General features: G+C 44.9%; 1 protein-coding gene across 11 annotated transcripts in view; it reads left to right on the forward strand.

Annotated features, from left to right (window-relative positions):
• Window positions 1-15,150, forward strand: part of AHRR (aryl hydrocarbon receptor repressor) — a 138,854-nt gene that overhangs the window by 74,491 nt on the left and 49,213 nt on the right. For all 11 annotated transcript variants that reach the window (XM_053265314.1, XM_053265306.1, XM_053265313.1 and 8 more), the window contains one exon: window positions 12,898-12,998. In XM_053265314.1, coding sequence (XP_053121289.1) covers window positions 12,898-12,998 — 101 coding nt within the window. The remainder of the gene's footprint in view (window positions 1-12,897; window positions 12,999-15,150) is intronic.

Genomic DNA, 15,150 nt, shown 5'->3' on the forward strand with positions numbered 1-15,150 from the left:
CACTGCTCAGGTGTTGTAATCTGACAGCTGGCAACACTATGTGGCTCTACAGGGGGTTCAGACACTGTATCAGAATCAGGAGCATTCCCGGAACCCTCTTGTTGACCGGGTGACATGTTCCCTCCCCCCACCTGTATGCAGACAGGGTAATGTTGATCATTTTTATTTCTGTCTACAAAATCACACATTGTGGTTCCACATCTTATTAGAGCTTGCAGCTGATGTGTAATATCCCTAACCAAGTCCTTTTCTTTTCGAATGATGCACACTGCTTGCTCACAATGTTGCTCAGCCTCTGTCATGTGTTCTACGGCATCTGTCTTATCCTTTATTAATGTTTGCATGTATTCTTGCATGTATTCTGCCAACATGCTGGCCAAGAACTCATTAGCACGGAGATTCAGCGCCTGCTCATCACGGACCCCAGGTTCATGTTCTGAAACAGATAGATCAGAGGCAGGGGCTCAGCAGGCATGTCTGGAGTAAAACCCACACTGCTAGGGAGATTTTGAACTCACAAACATGTGTGTCATGCGGTGTGGAAAGGACTCACCAAGTTCCTGGCTGACCCTTCTGGGCTTCTTGTAGGGTGGCTGGCTCTCCATGTTGGAACCTCCAAGTGTCTCGTGTTTGGGTTGCTGCTGTTCTTGGAATTCCACATCTGCAGACAAGGGAATCATATGGCATTATTAATAAAATGACCCACAGAGTAAATAAAAGCTATACATAAATAAAATAAAAGAGTAAAAACATTTCTTTCTTTCTTTCTCCTACCCTTACTCTTTGCTTTTCTCTTCAACCTATTTAGCCGTATGGGGGCAGATTCAGATACTTCTGTAGAAAAAAGTAGGTGGGGTAGATAGAATTAGTCAGAGGTTTCCACATTGGTGAGTTCATTTGCAAGGTTAGTTTAAAAAAAAAAATCTATTTTATCCTCCAGAGCACTCTCAGCCAGATTCTGCAACCCACCCTGGGTATTTGTCAGGTCCACTGTGAACAACATAGGTCTGTATTAATCAAAACTTATTGAATTTTAGAATGAGATATTACAGAAAGGGGAAAAAAGCCCCTGTTCTTACCTATATTATCATCACATCTCTGGCCTGTGCCGGCTGCAATAAAAAATATATATAGATAGTTTTACTCAGAAAATCCTTCAAACTCTGCTCATCTAGATTTTATTTTAAATTTTAAAATGTATTTTACCAGGTACTGTGTTTCTAACTGCCTGAGTTGTGAGAACCTCCTCCTTTGGGATGAGATATGGGTCCAAAACCTTTGAGAGTGAAAAAGTGGCTCTCCCAGCCTGACGGGGTTGAACAGGCCCTTCTGCAGAACATTAAATATAAATCAGACATGTATACATCTTCATAACATTTTCAAACAATCTAAAAAGAGAGAGAGTAGAATATATTCATACCATCATCTTCAGAGATCTCGAGGGCGCTCAGTTCTTCATCCGTAATGCCCATCATCTTTGGTGGAACTTCCCCCCCCACACACACACACCTTTCTTTTCTTTTCTTTTCTTTTCTTTTCTTTTCTTTTCTTTTCTTTTCTTTTCTTTTCTTTTGTGAGCTCTGTTGAATATACAAAAAGATCCGGGCAGGGACATGTTCAGACATATCCTGCCCTAACTTCCCAAACCATTTCTTTCTTTCTTTCTTTCTTTCTTTCTTTCTTTCTTTCTTTCTTTCTTTCTTTCTTTCTTTTTGGTGAGTGCTGTTGAATATACAAAAATATTCAGGCAGGGACATGTTGAGACATATCCTCCCTAACCAGAAGCTTAAATGTCAGCCAATGAAGGACTATCAAATTTATGCTCTGGCAAGCGAATGTATACAACAGGCCTGTGGAAAACCAAAACCGGAAGGAATAGGGCCCTTGCTACCTAAAATGGAGGCCGATCTAAGCCCCCACATGGACTCTCTACACCCTAACAGCCTGATAGATATTAAGAACTTTTTCACATCTGTGATGGCTGCAGAATTTGCAGATGGAAAAATAAATAAGGGTAGATTTTTAACAATCTTTCTCTTTGGTGGATTGCTTACAAAACGCCTACGGCCAGCAGTGAACCAGCAAATCATGGACAGGATGGCCCTATTTATTACAGACAAGTGAATTTTAGCCCGTTGAAAAACGGGCGCTAGTAATGCCTTCGGCCGCCGCCGAACCGCCCTCCCAGGGCGTCCTTTCCACTCAAAGCGCCAGTTTGAGAAGAGCCTTTGCAGAGAGAGGAGCTCTGCTAGCGAGCTCCTCTTTCCTGTAGAAATGGTGGGATCGGGCAGCTGGGAGGGCAGTTTGGCGGCAGCGTCCGCGGCGGTATTTTTTAGGGCCAATTTGGCCCTTAGTAATATGGGGGGGACGGGAATGGTGGGATCGGGCTAGGGCCCCAAGGTTTCCCCCCCGCCCGGCTTTACCGGTGGTGCCAGGCCTCGGCGGCGGCTCCGCCACCACCTCGGCTGGCTTCCCCGCCGCCTCTTCCCCTGGCGCCTCTCTCCTTTGTTTGCGGTGGCCGCTTCTGGCCCCGCCGCCGCCTCACCCGCACTCCCGCCGCCAGTTGCCCCGCCGCGGCCACCGCCACCTCTGGCCGTGGCCGTGGCTCCGCCGCCGCCTCCTCGCCCGCACTCTCCTTCCGGCGTGGGCGGCGGCCACTTCTCCTTCTCCCGGCCCCAACATGGCCGCCGGGTCCTGCCGTTCGTGCCTCCCTTGCTCTGTTCTGGGCATGCGCTGCGCGCATGCCCAGAACAGGCCAGGCACGAACGCACGCCTGGTGTCCGTCCACGGACGGACACCAAGCGTTTTATTAGAGAGGATTACATTGTGAGGACTGGGTGAATTGAACATGTGCGCTGGGTGAGTGTATTTAATTTAAGCAATTTACATGATTGTGAGTTGTGCATACATGACCCTATATTTATTTATTTATTTATTTAGTTGCAGGAGAACTGTTTTGCAGAGAACAGAATTTGCCCTTGGAATACTAGATTTCTACAGATCTTGAGGCATACATTAAAAATGCTATATATAATACTGCCTGTGTAAATATGTGCTTTCAGAATAAAAATTTAAAAATAAAAATTTGAGTGTTTTAAATTTTAAAAGACTCTGTGGCTTCAGAAGTGATGTAATTAAAAGTAGGCAGCATTTTTAATGTTAGCTTCACTTTGGAATTAAATTACTCTAAAGTGGTAAAGCACGGACATGATTGCAATTTAGTTTGCCAGGTGATTTCAGCTTTCCTGCGTCTGTTTGTCTTTTTATGGTGGTTTGTTTGGTTTGGTGTTTCATGGTTTTTACTGATTAACTGATTTTAAGGTCTTAAAATGTGATTTGGGGGTGGGGGAGTTGTATTGTATTTTAACTTTTGTAAAACACCTTGTGATGTTTTATGAAAGGCGGTACAAAAATTGAACAATAAAAAATACATTAATTAAATAAATGACAAATACAATTGCTTTTAGAATAAAAAACAGATAAATAGAATTGTAAGGTATACTTCTTTCCTTCCATTTTTTTGGTGTGTGTTGTATCTATAGTGGAACATAATAATGTGCATGTGCACACACTGCCTTGATACTGCTGCCCAGAACAAAACTCATTGTGTTCACTGATAACAAAAATTAGAAGGAACACTGGTTAGGTCAGGTGAAATAACATTATAGAATGTGATTTTACATCTCTACCCATGTAATAATAGAGCAAACCTGTGCACATAATATAGTGGAAATGTCCCTAAATTCGGGAATTTGAATTGTCGATTTTAGATAAAATATCACAAATGATTGGAATTACTTGTTTATTATCAGCTAGTTATTATTTGGGGATATTTGAAAAATGGAGGCATCAAGCACAATATTGGGATGATGAAACATTTCTTTATGGCAGCTAGGATCTTAATACCACAGTGGTGGAAAAAGCAGGAAACAAGTGAGATTGTGTTGGTCCTTGTTATCTAGTGCATATTGAGAAGGTAAGATTAAATACAGACTGTATAGCCCATATACAGTCATCCCTTGCCAACCGTGGTTTTGAGTATCCGCAACTGGGAGTTTTTGACCAGTCTTGCCTAATGCGACCCAAGTATCCGCGAGTTATTTTGTGATTTGGGTGGCAAGAAGCAGGAAGGAGAAGAGAACGAGAGAGAGAGAGAGCCAGTCTGTCGTTCATGGGCGAGAGAGCCCTCAGGAGGGAAGACGGGGCTGGCTTTGCTTCAGAGAGCGAAAGGTGCCGACTTGAAGGATGGTCGGGGGCAGGAGCCAAGGGGAGAAGGTGGTGCCTGTCTCCATGTCATGCTAAGCTTGTGAGCTGCCTAGGACCTGCTGGGGGTGGTGTGCACATGTGCACTTGCTTCTCCGTCCTCACGCACCTCATAGTTCCACTTTAGCAAAATGTGGCAAGCAGCCGCCTCACAACAAAACTCCATTTCTCCTCTCAGCAAGGCAGCCACAGGAGGAGTGTGCTGGGGCGAAAGGGCAGGCTCCTCAAAGGAAGCAAAGAACATGAACAGGGAGAAGGAGGGAGGAAAGAGAGAGAGAAAGAAAAAAGAGAGTGATGGAAGAGACAAAGAGACTGGGGAGAACTGGGAGTGCAAGAGCAAAGAAAGAAAGCATCCGCCATTCTGATCCATGGGGTTGTGAGTGAGTGGCTCAGCCAGCGGGCAAATGAGCGGGCAGGCAACGTTGGCAGGGAAAATTGGGGTGGGCTGTGGGGAATGGCAGGCTCCTTGGAGGAAGCAAAGAATATGAACAGAGAAAGGGAGGGAGGAAAGAGAGAGGGATGGAGAGCGGCAAAGGAGAGAGAGAGAGAGAGAGAGAAGTGGGAGCAGAGGAGCAAAGAAAAAAAGTGAGCGCCCGTCATTCTGGTCCATGGGGTGATGAGTGAGTGAGTGGGTCAGTTGGTGAGTGAGCGGACAGGTGGAGAAAGTTGGTCCTCTTCTACATTGCTTGGGCCAGGACAGAGCAATCGTGGATTTTTAGTGCTTTTTAACTTGTTTCCCTTTGTGAGTGTATTTTGGTGCTTTTCTACTTGTCTCTCCTTGTTTCTGAGCTGCTTTTGTGATGGTGGTTCCCCTTACGCCGTTTTCCATAACTTCCACTTGCTTTCCAACTGCACATTTTCCAATCATGAGGTTTTCCTGGAACAGAACCCTCGTGATTGGCAAGGTTGGTGCAGGAATGTGTGAAATGTTTCAGGTACGGAATGATCTGTACCCAAATCAGGCCATTTCAGGTGATTTGCGCACAAAACAAATTGCCCAGATTTCGGATCCAAAAGTTTTGTTGTTTTGGACCTCCATTTTGTGGTCATCTCCATGTAGTCTCCATTTTGTGTTTGATGTCTATTTGAATTTCCCGTCTTCAGATCAGTGAACGAAAGCATGGGCTGATCTGCTAACAATTGTCTCCTTGTTCCCGATTGGCTCTTTTGGCTCTTGCCACTCTTGACTGACCCCGCATTGGCCAAGGGAAGGGTTGAAGAAGGTGCAAGGGCGGGGGGGAGTTCAAGGAGGGATTTTCAATCAGATTTAAAGAGGCAGCAGCCACCATTTTATCTTTCTGCTTCATGGGAGAAGAGAGAGAGAGAGCTATGCCATGCCATTGCCTATTGCCTTCTGCCTTGCCAGCCTGCCTTGCCACCCATCCTGCCTGCCCCTGCTGGCTACTGCATGCCAGCCTGAGAATGGATTATCTGCTGCATTGCTTTTTTGTTCCTAAGAATTCTTTTTTCACCCCCTTGAAAGAATCACTGCCTGCTTGTGCCTGCTGTAACTGTGCCAGTGTCATGGCTCAGACCTCTAAGTCAGAAGTGTCCGAGGAGGAACGGGAGGACTTGGTTGGGAAAACAGATTCAGAAGCACAGCAGGAGGATTTGGCTGTGAGAACAAACTCTGAAGCTGAGCTGGATCGGCAACAGACAGGGGAATCTGGACAGCTGGCGGAGATGAGGGCTGAGGAGTCTGATCAGGAAGAAGCTGGAATCTCACTTGTGTTAAGAAGACGTTTCAAGAGAAAGGCTCAGTGGGAGACACGCAGGCGCAAGATCTCACAGGAGAGGCAATAGAAATGCTGAGTCAGGAAAGCCTGATTGGCTCCCGGTTATCTCGAGCCCTATATCAAGCCAGCGTGGTTTCTAAGTCAGCACTGTCAGCAACTTTTTCTTTTGCAGACAGTGTCCTCGTATTTGTAATTACTCAATTTTCCCTGTTTCAGCCTGTCCTTGTTCTGTTCTTCCTTGCTCCTTTATTTCAGTTATTACTCAGTTATTGTAGAGGGGGGTACCTAGTTTAGTTTCAAGGGACTTGCTTTTGTTTATAATATTTTATTTTGAGAGTCATTATTCGCTTTCGTTCATGCAGCTAAGCTGCTTCTCTTATCTACAGAACTTTATTTTGACTCATAGAAGTAGAGTTGAAGGGATCGTAAATCCTGTCGGGTCAGCCGTGCCAACAGATTTACAACAGCCAGCCACCAGCCCCTGTGGCCACCGGCCACCTGGCCAGCCACATTTTCCAGGCTTTTGCCCCAGCCCCTGTGGCCACTGGCCACCTGGTCCCCAGATTTTCCAGGCTTTTGCCCCAGAACCCCCCAGCCCCAAATCTGAAGACTGAAGGAGAATAAGATTGAAGAAGAAAAAGTAGACTCAGCAGAGACCAGACCACAGAAGTGGAAAACTGGACCCAATGTGGGTGAAGCCCTAGACGGAGTGAGTACCCATTTTTAACACACGCACACAAACACAAACACCCCTCTGGAATTCTGTATTCTTGGGGTTTTTTTCCTGTTTGGAGGGAGGTTTTGGGTTGCAATTGAATTTAAAGAATTGTGTGTTTAGTTTAGAAGAAGTTTAAATGGGTTCTGTGTTGGAGGGATCCCCTCTAGTACTAGTAGGTGGTTAGAAGGGTAGCATAGCCTTGTGGTTTAAAAAAACAATTCTGTCTTTTTTTCCATTCCAAAGGTACTTTTTCGCATTTTTAAAAAACAGAAGCCTGTCCTCTAGTCCTCTGTGCCCATAATCTATCAGTATGAACATTCTCTGCCCAGTAACCTACAGGCTCTGAGTGGGCAGGAAGGAACAGACTCTAGCCTCCTCCCTGTGCCGTGTGTGTGTGTGTGTGTGTGTGTGTGTGTGTGTGTATATATATATATATAATTGAAATGCCTTGGATGGTTTGTTGTTGTGCCTGTATTTTGGGGAACTCATGGATGGGCACAGGACAGGTTCTCTCTCTCTCTCTCTCTCTCTCTCCTTTTTTGCAATGAAGATTGGGTCATATTGTGACTTCTAGCATTATCATCATTTTTATTCAAACCGGATTGCTTGCATATACAATAGGTTGTGCTTCTGCCACAAGCATCTGTTGCAGAAATGTCAAAAAATGCACCAAAAATTTGTGTACCATTGTTGTCATCACCACTCTTTTACTTGTGTAGGTGGGGGGCCCCCCAAACCTCACTGTTCCACTGGCAGAATGTTGCCTTGCACTCTTCCTTACATAACCGGCTTTTATGGCCAGGTGCCACAGATGTAGCTGTGTCTGTTGCTTGTGGATGAAAAATTCTTGGGAGGAGGGCGGGCAGGGCACATTTGATGCTGTTGTTGGCCCTAGTCTGCTGAATCTGTGATATCTCACTTGCTTGTTGTTGGCTGCTGCTGTTGCCCTGCATTGGGTGGGGGCAAGTGGGGCAGTGCATTTAATTGTTGTCGTTACACACTGTTGTGTGTAGATCAATTGCATTTATGGGGCGGGATGGTGGGACACAATGGACGTGGTGAGTGTGTGACACAGTGGGTGTGCATGACCTTTGGAAACCTTGTTCTTTGCAAAGCTCTGCTGTTGTTGATGTGTGCTGCATCCACCCTATGGGACAATGGGGACAGACAGTGCCCATTTCTGCCTGTGGGTGCCTCCTAGGAGTGCCACAGTGGGTCAGATGTTAGAGCCCCAATGGGTGCCTGCTACCTCCCAGATTTGAAAGGAATTGGGCAAAGGGTTGATATTTAAATAATTTGTGAAGTTTGTGCGTCTTTGGGGCAGATTTGGAGCAGAAAAGGGGCTTCGGGGCAGAAGAGTGGGTAGGGTGGTAGTACCCCAATGGGTGCCTGCTACCATCCAGATTCCAAAGGAATTGGGCAAAGGTTGATATTTAAAGAATTTGTGAAGTTTGTACGTCTTTGGGGCAGATTTGGGGCAGAAAAGGGGCTTTGGAGGCAGAAGAGTGGGTAGGGTGGTAGTGCTCCAATGGGTGCCTGCTACCATCCAGATTCCAAAGGAATTGGGCAAAGGGCTGATTTTTAAAGAGGTTTGTGCATCTTTGAGCATTTCCCCCATAGGGAATAATGGGGGTTTCAGCAGCCCCATAACTGCACTTGGGGGGCACTGGTATGGCCCAGAGCAGGTAGCAGTGTAGTGCACATAGGGTGCCAACCACCCCCATACCCACAAGCCCATGGGATACTGGGTTTTGTTGTTTCTGAGGTATTCTGAGTGTAGATTCTCTAGTAGCAGATGAGAGTGGATTCATTCACTACCACCCACCACATCTCCACTCTGAGCCACCCCGGTGCTCCCCACGAGGAGCTATAAGGTTGCTGGAATCACCATTATTCCCTATGAGAAAAATCCTAGACGCGTAAATTTCAGAAATTCTTTAAAAATCACCCCTGTGCCAAATTTCTTTGAAATTTGGGTGGTAGCTTCCACTCATTGGACACCACCACCACCACCACTTTTTTGGCCCCGGGACCCTTCTTTTTGATCCGAATCAATTTGGATTCAGAAAATTTGGGTACAAATCGAATCGGTTGATTTGGGGGAGTCAGATTCGGACCCAAAACAAATTGGGGGGTGTTTCAATTCAGGTACAAATCAAAATGAACAAGTCAATTCGTGCACATCCCTTGTTGATGGAGCTAGGACCCTGCCAGCATCAGCTCTCAGCTGCAATGTCTCATAGTGACTACTGGGGCGGGGTGTGTGTGGCTAGGGTCATGAATAAAAGTGCTGTACTCCTCCCATATTTGTTCTTCTAGTGTTAGTTTTGGTCTCTCTCTTCAGCCATTAGCTTCAGCTGAAATTATGCTGCAGGCTTTTTCACATTTGTTTGCAACCTTTTCATTAAATAAATCCTCATAGTTCTTCAAACGTAAAGGAAAGTGATGATAATGCATTTAGAACCTTGCAAAGAAATAAATGCTTTATTTGTGGAAGCCACAAACACTTGCAGAATAAGTGTCCCAAGAACAAAGAGTTTGCAGACAAAAGACAAGCAAAACAAAGTTGCAAAGAGAGTGAGTCATCTGGAAATATAGAGTACAGAACTTGAAAGCAATCAGGGACTAAAGCTAATAAGCAAAGGATATACCTTGCAAGGACAGATAACATTTTGGAAGCGAAGTCTGAGAAATGCAGCAGTGGAATCTGCATTGACTCAGGTGCTACAAGCAACCTGATTATAGAAAGGGAGAGATTTATAATCCCAGATACAAATTGTAAAATCTCTATATACTTGACAGATGGAAAACTGATGTATGCAGAAAGGAAATGATCTGCACAGTTGCTCTGCAAACTGGACAAAGGAGAAACAATTGGATTAACAATTTAAGAAGCTTTGTATGTGCTTACTTTTAAAACAAGTCTGTTGTCTGTAAAATATGCTACAGAAAGGGGCTACAAAGTAAAATTTAAAGGAAGGCACTTTAATTACGCATAAACAGGAATTGCTTATGGAAGCAGTTTTACAAGAGAATGGATTCTTTGAAGTAGAATGTGTGACTGAAAAAGCCAACACTGTGAAAGAATGCACACACAAAGGATGTCTGAATTTGTGGCACGGCAAGTTAGGCCACAGAGATGCCAAAATGATTTGTCAGGCTGAAAAGTTGGATTTCTTAAAGGGTCTAAAAATAGCCCCCTGCAGCACTGAATCAAAGTGTGTATGTGGTAAAGAGCAAAGGCAACACAGCTTGCTTTTCTTCCACACAAAGAAAGAGAAACACAGCAACTTACCTGCAACTGAAGCACAAACCTGGGAGAAAGTTGCGAAAGAAGAAATGGAATCATTGCACAAAAATAACACAGGGACTCTCACAGGTCTACCTGAGGGAAGAAATACTGTGAGGTGCAAGTGGATTTTAAAAATAAGCAAAATGCAGAAGGAGATGTCCAGCGTTAGAAAGAGACACTGGTGGCAAAGGGATTCTTGCAAATATATGGGGAAGATTATGACAAGACATTTGCTTCTGTTGTAAAACACAGCTCGGTAAGGACACTCCTATGCATTACAGCAGCAAAGAAATTTCAAGTGGATCACATAGACGTGAAAACTGCATTTCTTCATGGAGACATCAAACAGACTGTGAGTCAACTAGTGGTTATGTATTCTTTTATGGTGGTGGAGCAGTCAGTTGGCGTTGCTGCAAGCTATCAATAATTGCTCTCTCATCTACTGAGACAGAATATGTATACAACCACTCAAGCATGTCAAGAGGTGGCGTGGCTGCACAAGCTAATGTCAGATTTCAACATAGACGAACCAAAACCAACTGAGATGTTTTAGGACAATCAAAGCTGCATCCAGATCTCACAAATGGAGAATATCAAATTTGGAACAAAACATATCGCAACAAAATATGTGTGGGATGCACAAGAAAAAGGACTTGTAAAATTGTTGTATTGTCCAAGTGAAGAAATGGTAGCAGATGTGCTAACTAAGCCATTGCCCAGGGATTGTTTCAAAACCTTAGGAGAGAAGTTGGGACTTGTAAACAGCAGCGTGAACTGATGAGAAGGAGTTTTAGAGCTAGGACCCTGGCAGTATCAGCTCTCAGCTGCAATGTCTAATAGTGACCACTGGGGGTGGGGGGTTAGGGTCATGGATAAAAGTGCTGTACTCCTCCTCTCTTTGCTCTTCCAGTGTTAGTCTCCATTTTGTCTCTCCAGAGATGGCTATTTGTTTTTGTTTTTTCAGCCATGAGCTACAACTGAATTTAAGCTGCAGGCTTTTCCACATTTGTTTGTAACCTTTTCTTTAATTAAATCCTTGTATTTCTTCAAACTTAAAAGAACTCTCTCCAGACCTCTTGCTTGGCTGAATTTTCCCCAAACTGGCTTTGCTCTGCTAATGGGAGTTGAACTACCATTCTTCTCCTACAATAATAGACACAATCAATTGGGAATGAATAGCTGAATTGTGTTTTTAGATAAGTAGGTTGCTATGCATAGTTAAGTTGTACTTTAACAGAATGTTGAATTAGATATCACAAATGGTTTTTGACTGTCTGTCTTTCTATCTATATTTTATTTTATTTATATATATTTCTCTAAGGCGTACCTGTTGCTAATCCCATGTGTGGCAGCTCACGACAGTTCGCGAGCTAGCTGCTGGCAGGGGGAGAGGAAAGTGGCGGTGCTGGCAGACAGACTTGTGGGCGAGGGGGGAAGAAAATGGCAACGGTGGTGGGCAGGCAAGAAAACTGTGGTGGTGGGGAGGGAAAATGACAGAACAAGAAGCACCGTGGTGATTGGACAGTGGGGATTCCATAAGCAGATAGAGAAGAGTAGCGGGTAGAGAGCGAGTGAGTAGGTGGCAAGGAGGGGGTGAGCGAGCAAGTGGCAGGGAGAGAGCAAGTGAGAGTGGGTGACTGACACTGAGCAATAAAACAGGGATTATGGCTGCGGTCGAGAAAAGCAACAAAGTCCTAGCACACAGATGATCTGTGCGGGTTCAGCTAGTATTCATGATTACAAATATACTATACTAGCTGGGCCAGGCACAGAGCATCTGTGCCTCTAGTTCTCCCCCTTCCTTCCCACCTGCTGCCTCCATTTTCTTTCCCTCTCTACTCACCGCTACAGTTTTTTTGCCTGCCCGCCACCATTGCCATTTTCTCCCCCACCATCTTTACCACCTCACCCGCAAGTCTGTCTGCTGGCACCGCCAGTTTCCTCTTCCCCCTGTCAGAAGCTCGCTGGTGAACTCTCAGGGCGTGCTACGTATGACTTTAGTGTATTAGATATAGATATAGATATAGACATAGATATTTCTTTTATATTTTCATAGTTAAATAAAAATGTTAACCCTAACCCGTGCTAACTTGGCAAAGAGGCACTTTTTAATGCGGTGATTCTCTTTATTTAGCAGGGAGAGAGTAACTGGCCCTATCCACCCCCAGCACAGTACCTCCAGTGACTGTTGCTTGTGTCTGTCTTTATGTTTCTTTTTAGATTGTGAACCCTTTGGGGACAGCGATCCATCTTATTTGTTTGTTTATTTGTTTATTTCTCTGTGTAAACTGCCCTGAGTCATTTTTGGAAGGGTGGTATAGAAATCGAATGAATGACCAATCACATACATATCAAGGGTGTTATGCAGCAAAGATTGAATGCTAGGGCGCAGGAAGGTTGGCGGTCTCTCCCCTCACGGCCTTTGCCACTGGCAAGATGTTGCTGCCGTGTTGGAGTGCTCTCCTTTTCCTACAGCTAGGGAGGGCGACAGGTTGCACTTCCAAGTTTCAACCCGGTCATGCCCTTTGTGCCGACATGCTGATGCCAGCTCAAGAGACAGGGACCGCATCGGAGCACAGCCACACAGCCCATCCCTTGCTCTTCTCCCAGTCAGGAGAACCAGAAAGAACAGCTCATCGACTGGGAGAGTAGAGGCAAGTGACAGGCAGCGCAGTCATACTCCGGAGCTGGCCGTGCCCCTTGGATTAACATGCTGGTGCAAGAGGCCTGACTGAATTGAAACCTGTCAGCCTCCCAGCTGACGAGCAGTTCATTTGCTAGGTGAGGAGGTGACCTTAAATTAAAATGTCTCTCGTGTTAGTTATATAATACACACACAAACTCACTGCAAACGTTAAATATTTATCAGAATTCTTTCTTTTCATCAGCTGTTCAAGAAAAGAACTTGAGAAAGCAAGCAAGTCATGGAATAAAGGAAGCTGGCTTAAGCAAGGAGCCTGCCATACCGGAAGGAGGATTCTTACTAGAGGTGAATGATGATAAACTGTGTCTCAGTTTTGCAAATATGTCCATGAAAATTAAGAGCATACACATTTTTATACCCCACTTGCCCACATGTACCCATGTCCATAATTTATGGCCTGAAAGAGTGGGAAACAAATACTTTTATCAAACACTTATGCCTTGTTGCTTGGAGGCAAGTGCCAACTTAAGTGCTGGTGCTGCCTGAGTCAGCACCACACTGCAGTTCTTAAAGCCCATCCCCGCACACCCAGAAGATCAGCAGAAGGTGAAGGCGGTGCATAAGGAAGGTGGAGTGGAGCTGCCTTGCCCAAGGGGCTGGGTAGCTAGGCCAGATCCACCCCATTTTCCTTGTGTGCCGTCTGCTTACCTTCTGGGCACAGCAGGGTTTTAAAAACCCTATCTCCAGTGTGCCTAGAAGGCAAGCAGGCAGAAGAAGAGGAAGGCGGTGCACAAGGGAAGTGGAACTGGCCCAGCCATCATCTACCATCTTCCCCTTCTCCCAATTGCTGAAGCAGCGAGACAGAAGCCAAGCCACTGCTTTGTGCCAAAAGTGCCTCCTGCACTAGTGCTGCTGAAGTAAGCAGCCAGAAGAGGAAGGCAGCACACAAGGGGAAGGGAGCAGTAGGCGGGTGAGGCGTGGAGGGGTGTGTGTGCACACATTCATCACCCCATGCTGCAGGCACCACCTGTGGCTGTCACCTTGCCTCATTAGCAATCTGCCCCTGTTGGAGTCTGTTCTTAATAACCATAGGTAAATGGGTGATTCACTTTTTACAAACTAGTTGTATAAGCTTTGGAGAGCATATACTGAAAAGCAAATTAGTTTTACACAGAGTGTTTGTTACTTCTCATCATAGTGAGGCAGGCTTTAAGTACCTATTGTGAATGGTGTAATGGAGTGGCTAATGGTTGCAGCTGGAGACAAGGAGGATTCTGATAAACTCACATAGTGCCCCTCTGCCCTGCCCTGGTCCCTGCTTACAATCTGATAAGTCAGTGTTGTTATCTTTCAAAAGCTTTGAAATTATTATGGGGATAATGAATTTGAAGGGAACTACTATAATATATTAGTATGAATATTAGATGCTCACTCACATCTAATGAAAAAGGTAGCTAGCTGCTACAGTCTTAAAGCATTTGTGAATGCTAGGGAAAAGGGGAGACACCATGACAAATATGCTGGTGGATGAAGAGACTAGATGGAAACAATTTAATTCACACACACACACACACACACACACACACACACACACGTACATACCCCTCCCAAATACAATGTAGATGCTTCTTTAGCCACAAAAATATTAACAAAACCTACTGCCACCACTCCTTGTGTGTGATTCACTAGAATAAGCCATTATTTTGGTCACTAAGGAATATTGACAAACCCTTAGTATGGTCCTTTTTGATTTTGTTTTTAAGCTAAATAGCAGCCATGAGTAGATAGATGTGTCTGTGTGTGAACAGGATTGAGACTTCAGTGCTTGGGAAGCGAGTCCTGAATCCTTTTTCCTCATGCCACAGTCGTGGCAAAAATGCCCCTTCCCTAAAGTTGCTATTAGTCTCAACAAGAACTAGCCCCATTTGTACTAGTGGGAGCTTTCCTCCCTGGGCTAATAGTTGGAGGGAGGCATTTTCGTTCATTGTTGTGGCCATTGTTGAGCAAGAGGGAGGGGAATGTCCCTTGGTTCCACTCCTCTGCCAGGTGCACTTGCACTCTTGTCGTGGGGCCACCAACAACTTTCCTACGTCCCTGTTTTCATTGGACTATGATGCAAGTAGGTTAAAAAAACCTCTTCTTGTATGCTGCAGGCCCAGTTCTGTTTTGCCCCTCTCCTTGGGCTTCTCTGGCCCTTTGTGGGTTTCTCATTTTTCTAAGCAAAATCTACATGCTTAACATAATGTGTAGTTTGGCCTTGAAAATAGGAAACTGAGAGGGGGGAAGGGGAGAGAGAGTTTCCAGTATTCAGAGATTAGTGCCAAGTCTTAAAAATAATAGTAATGTAATGCTTCAGAATTGGAGGCTTAACTAAAAGAAGGCCTACTTGAAAGATAATAGAAGTGACCCTTAACACTTCATTCTAACTGCATGTAATAACACAGTTGTTTTCACAAATTAATATATTTCCCAATGAGATAATGTTCAGCTCACTGGA

This window comes from Hemicordylus capensis, chromosome 6 (genome assembly GCF_027244095.1).
Source record: "Hemicordylus capensis ecotype Gifberg chromosome 6, rHemCap1.1.pri, whole genome shotgun sequence".
Lineage (NCBI taxonomy): Eukaryota > Metazoa > Chordata > Lepidosauria > Squamata > Cordylidae > Hemicordylus > Hemicordylus capensis.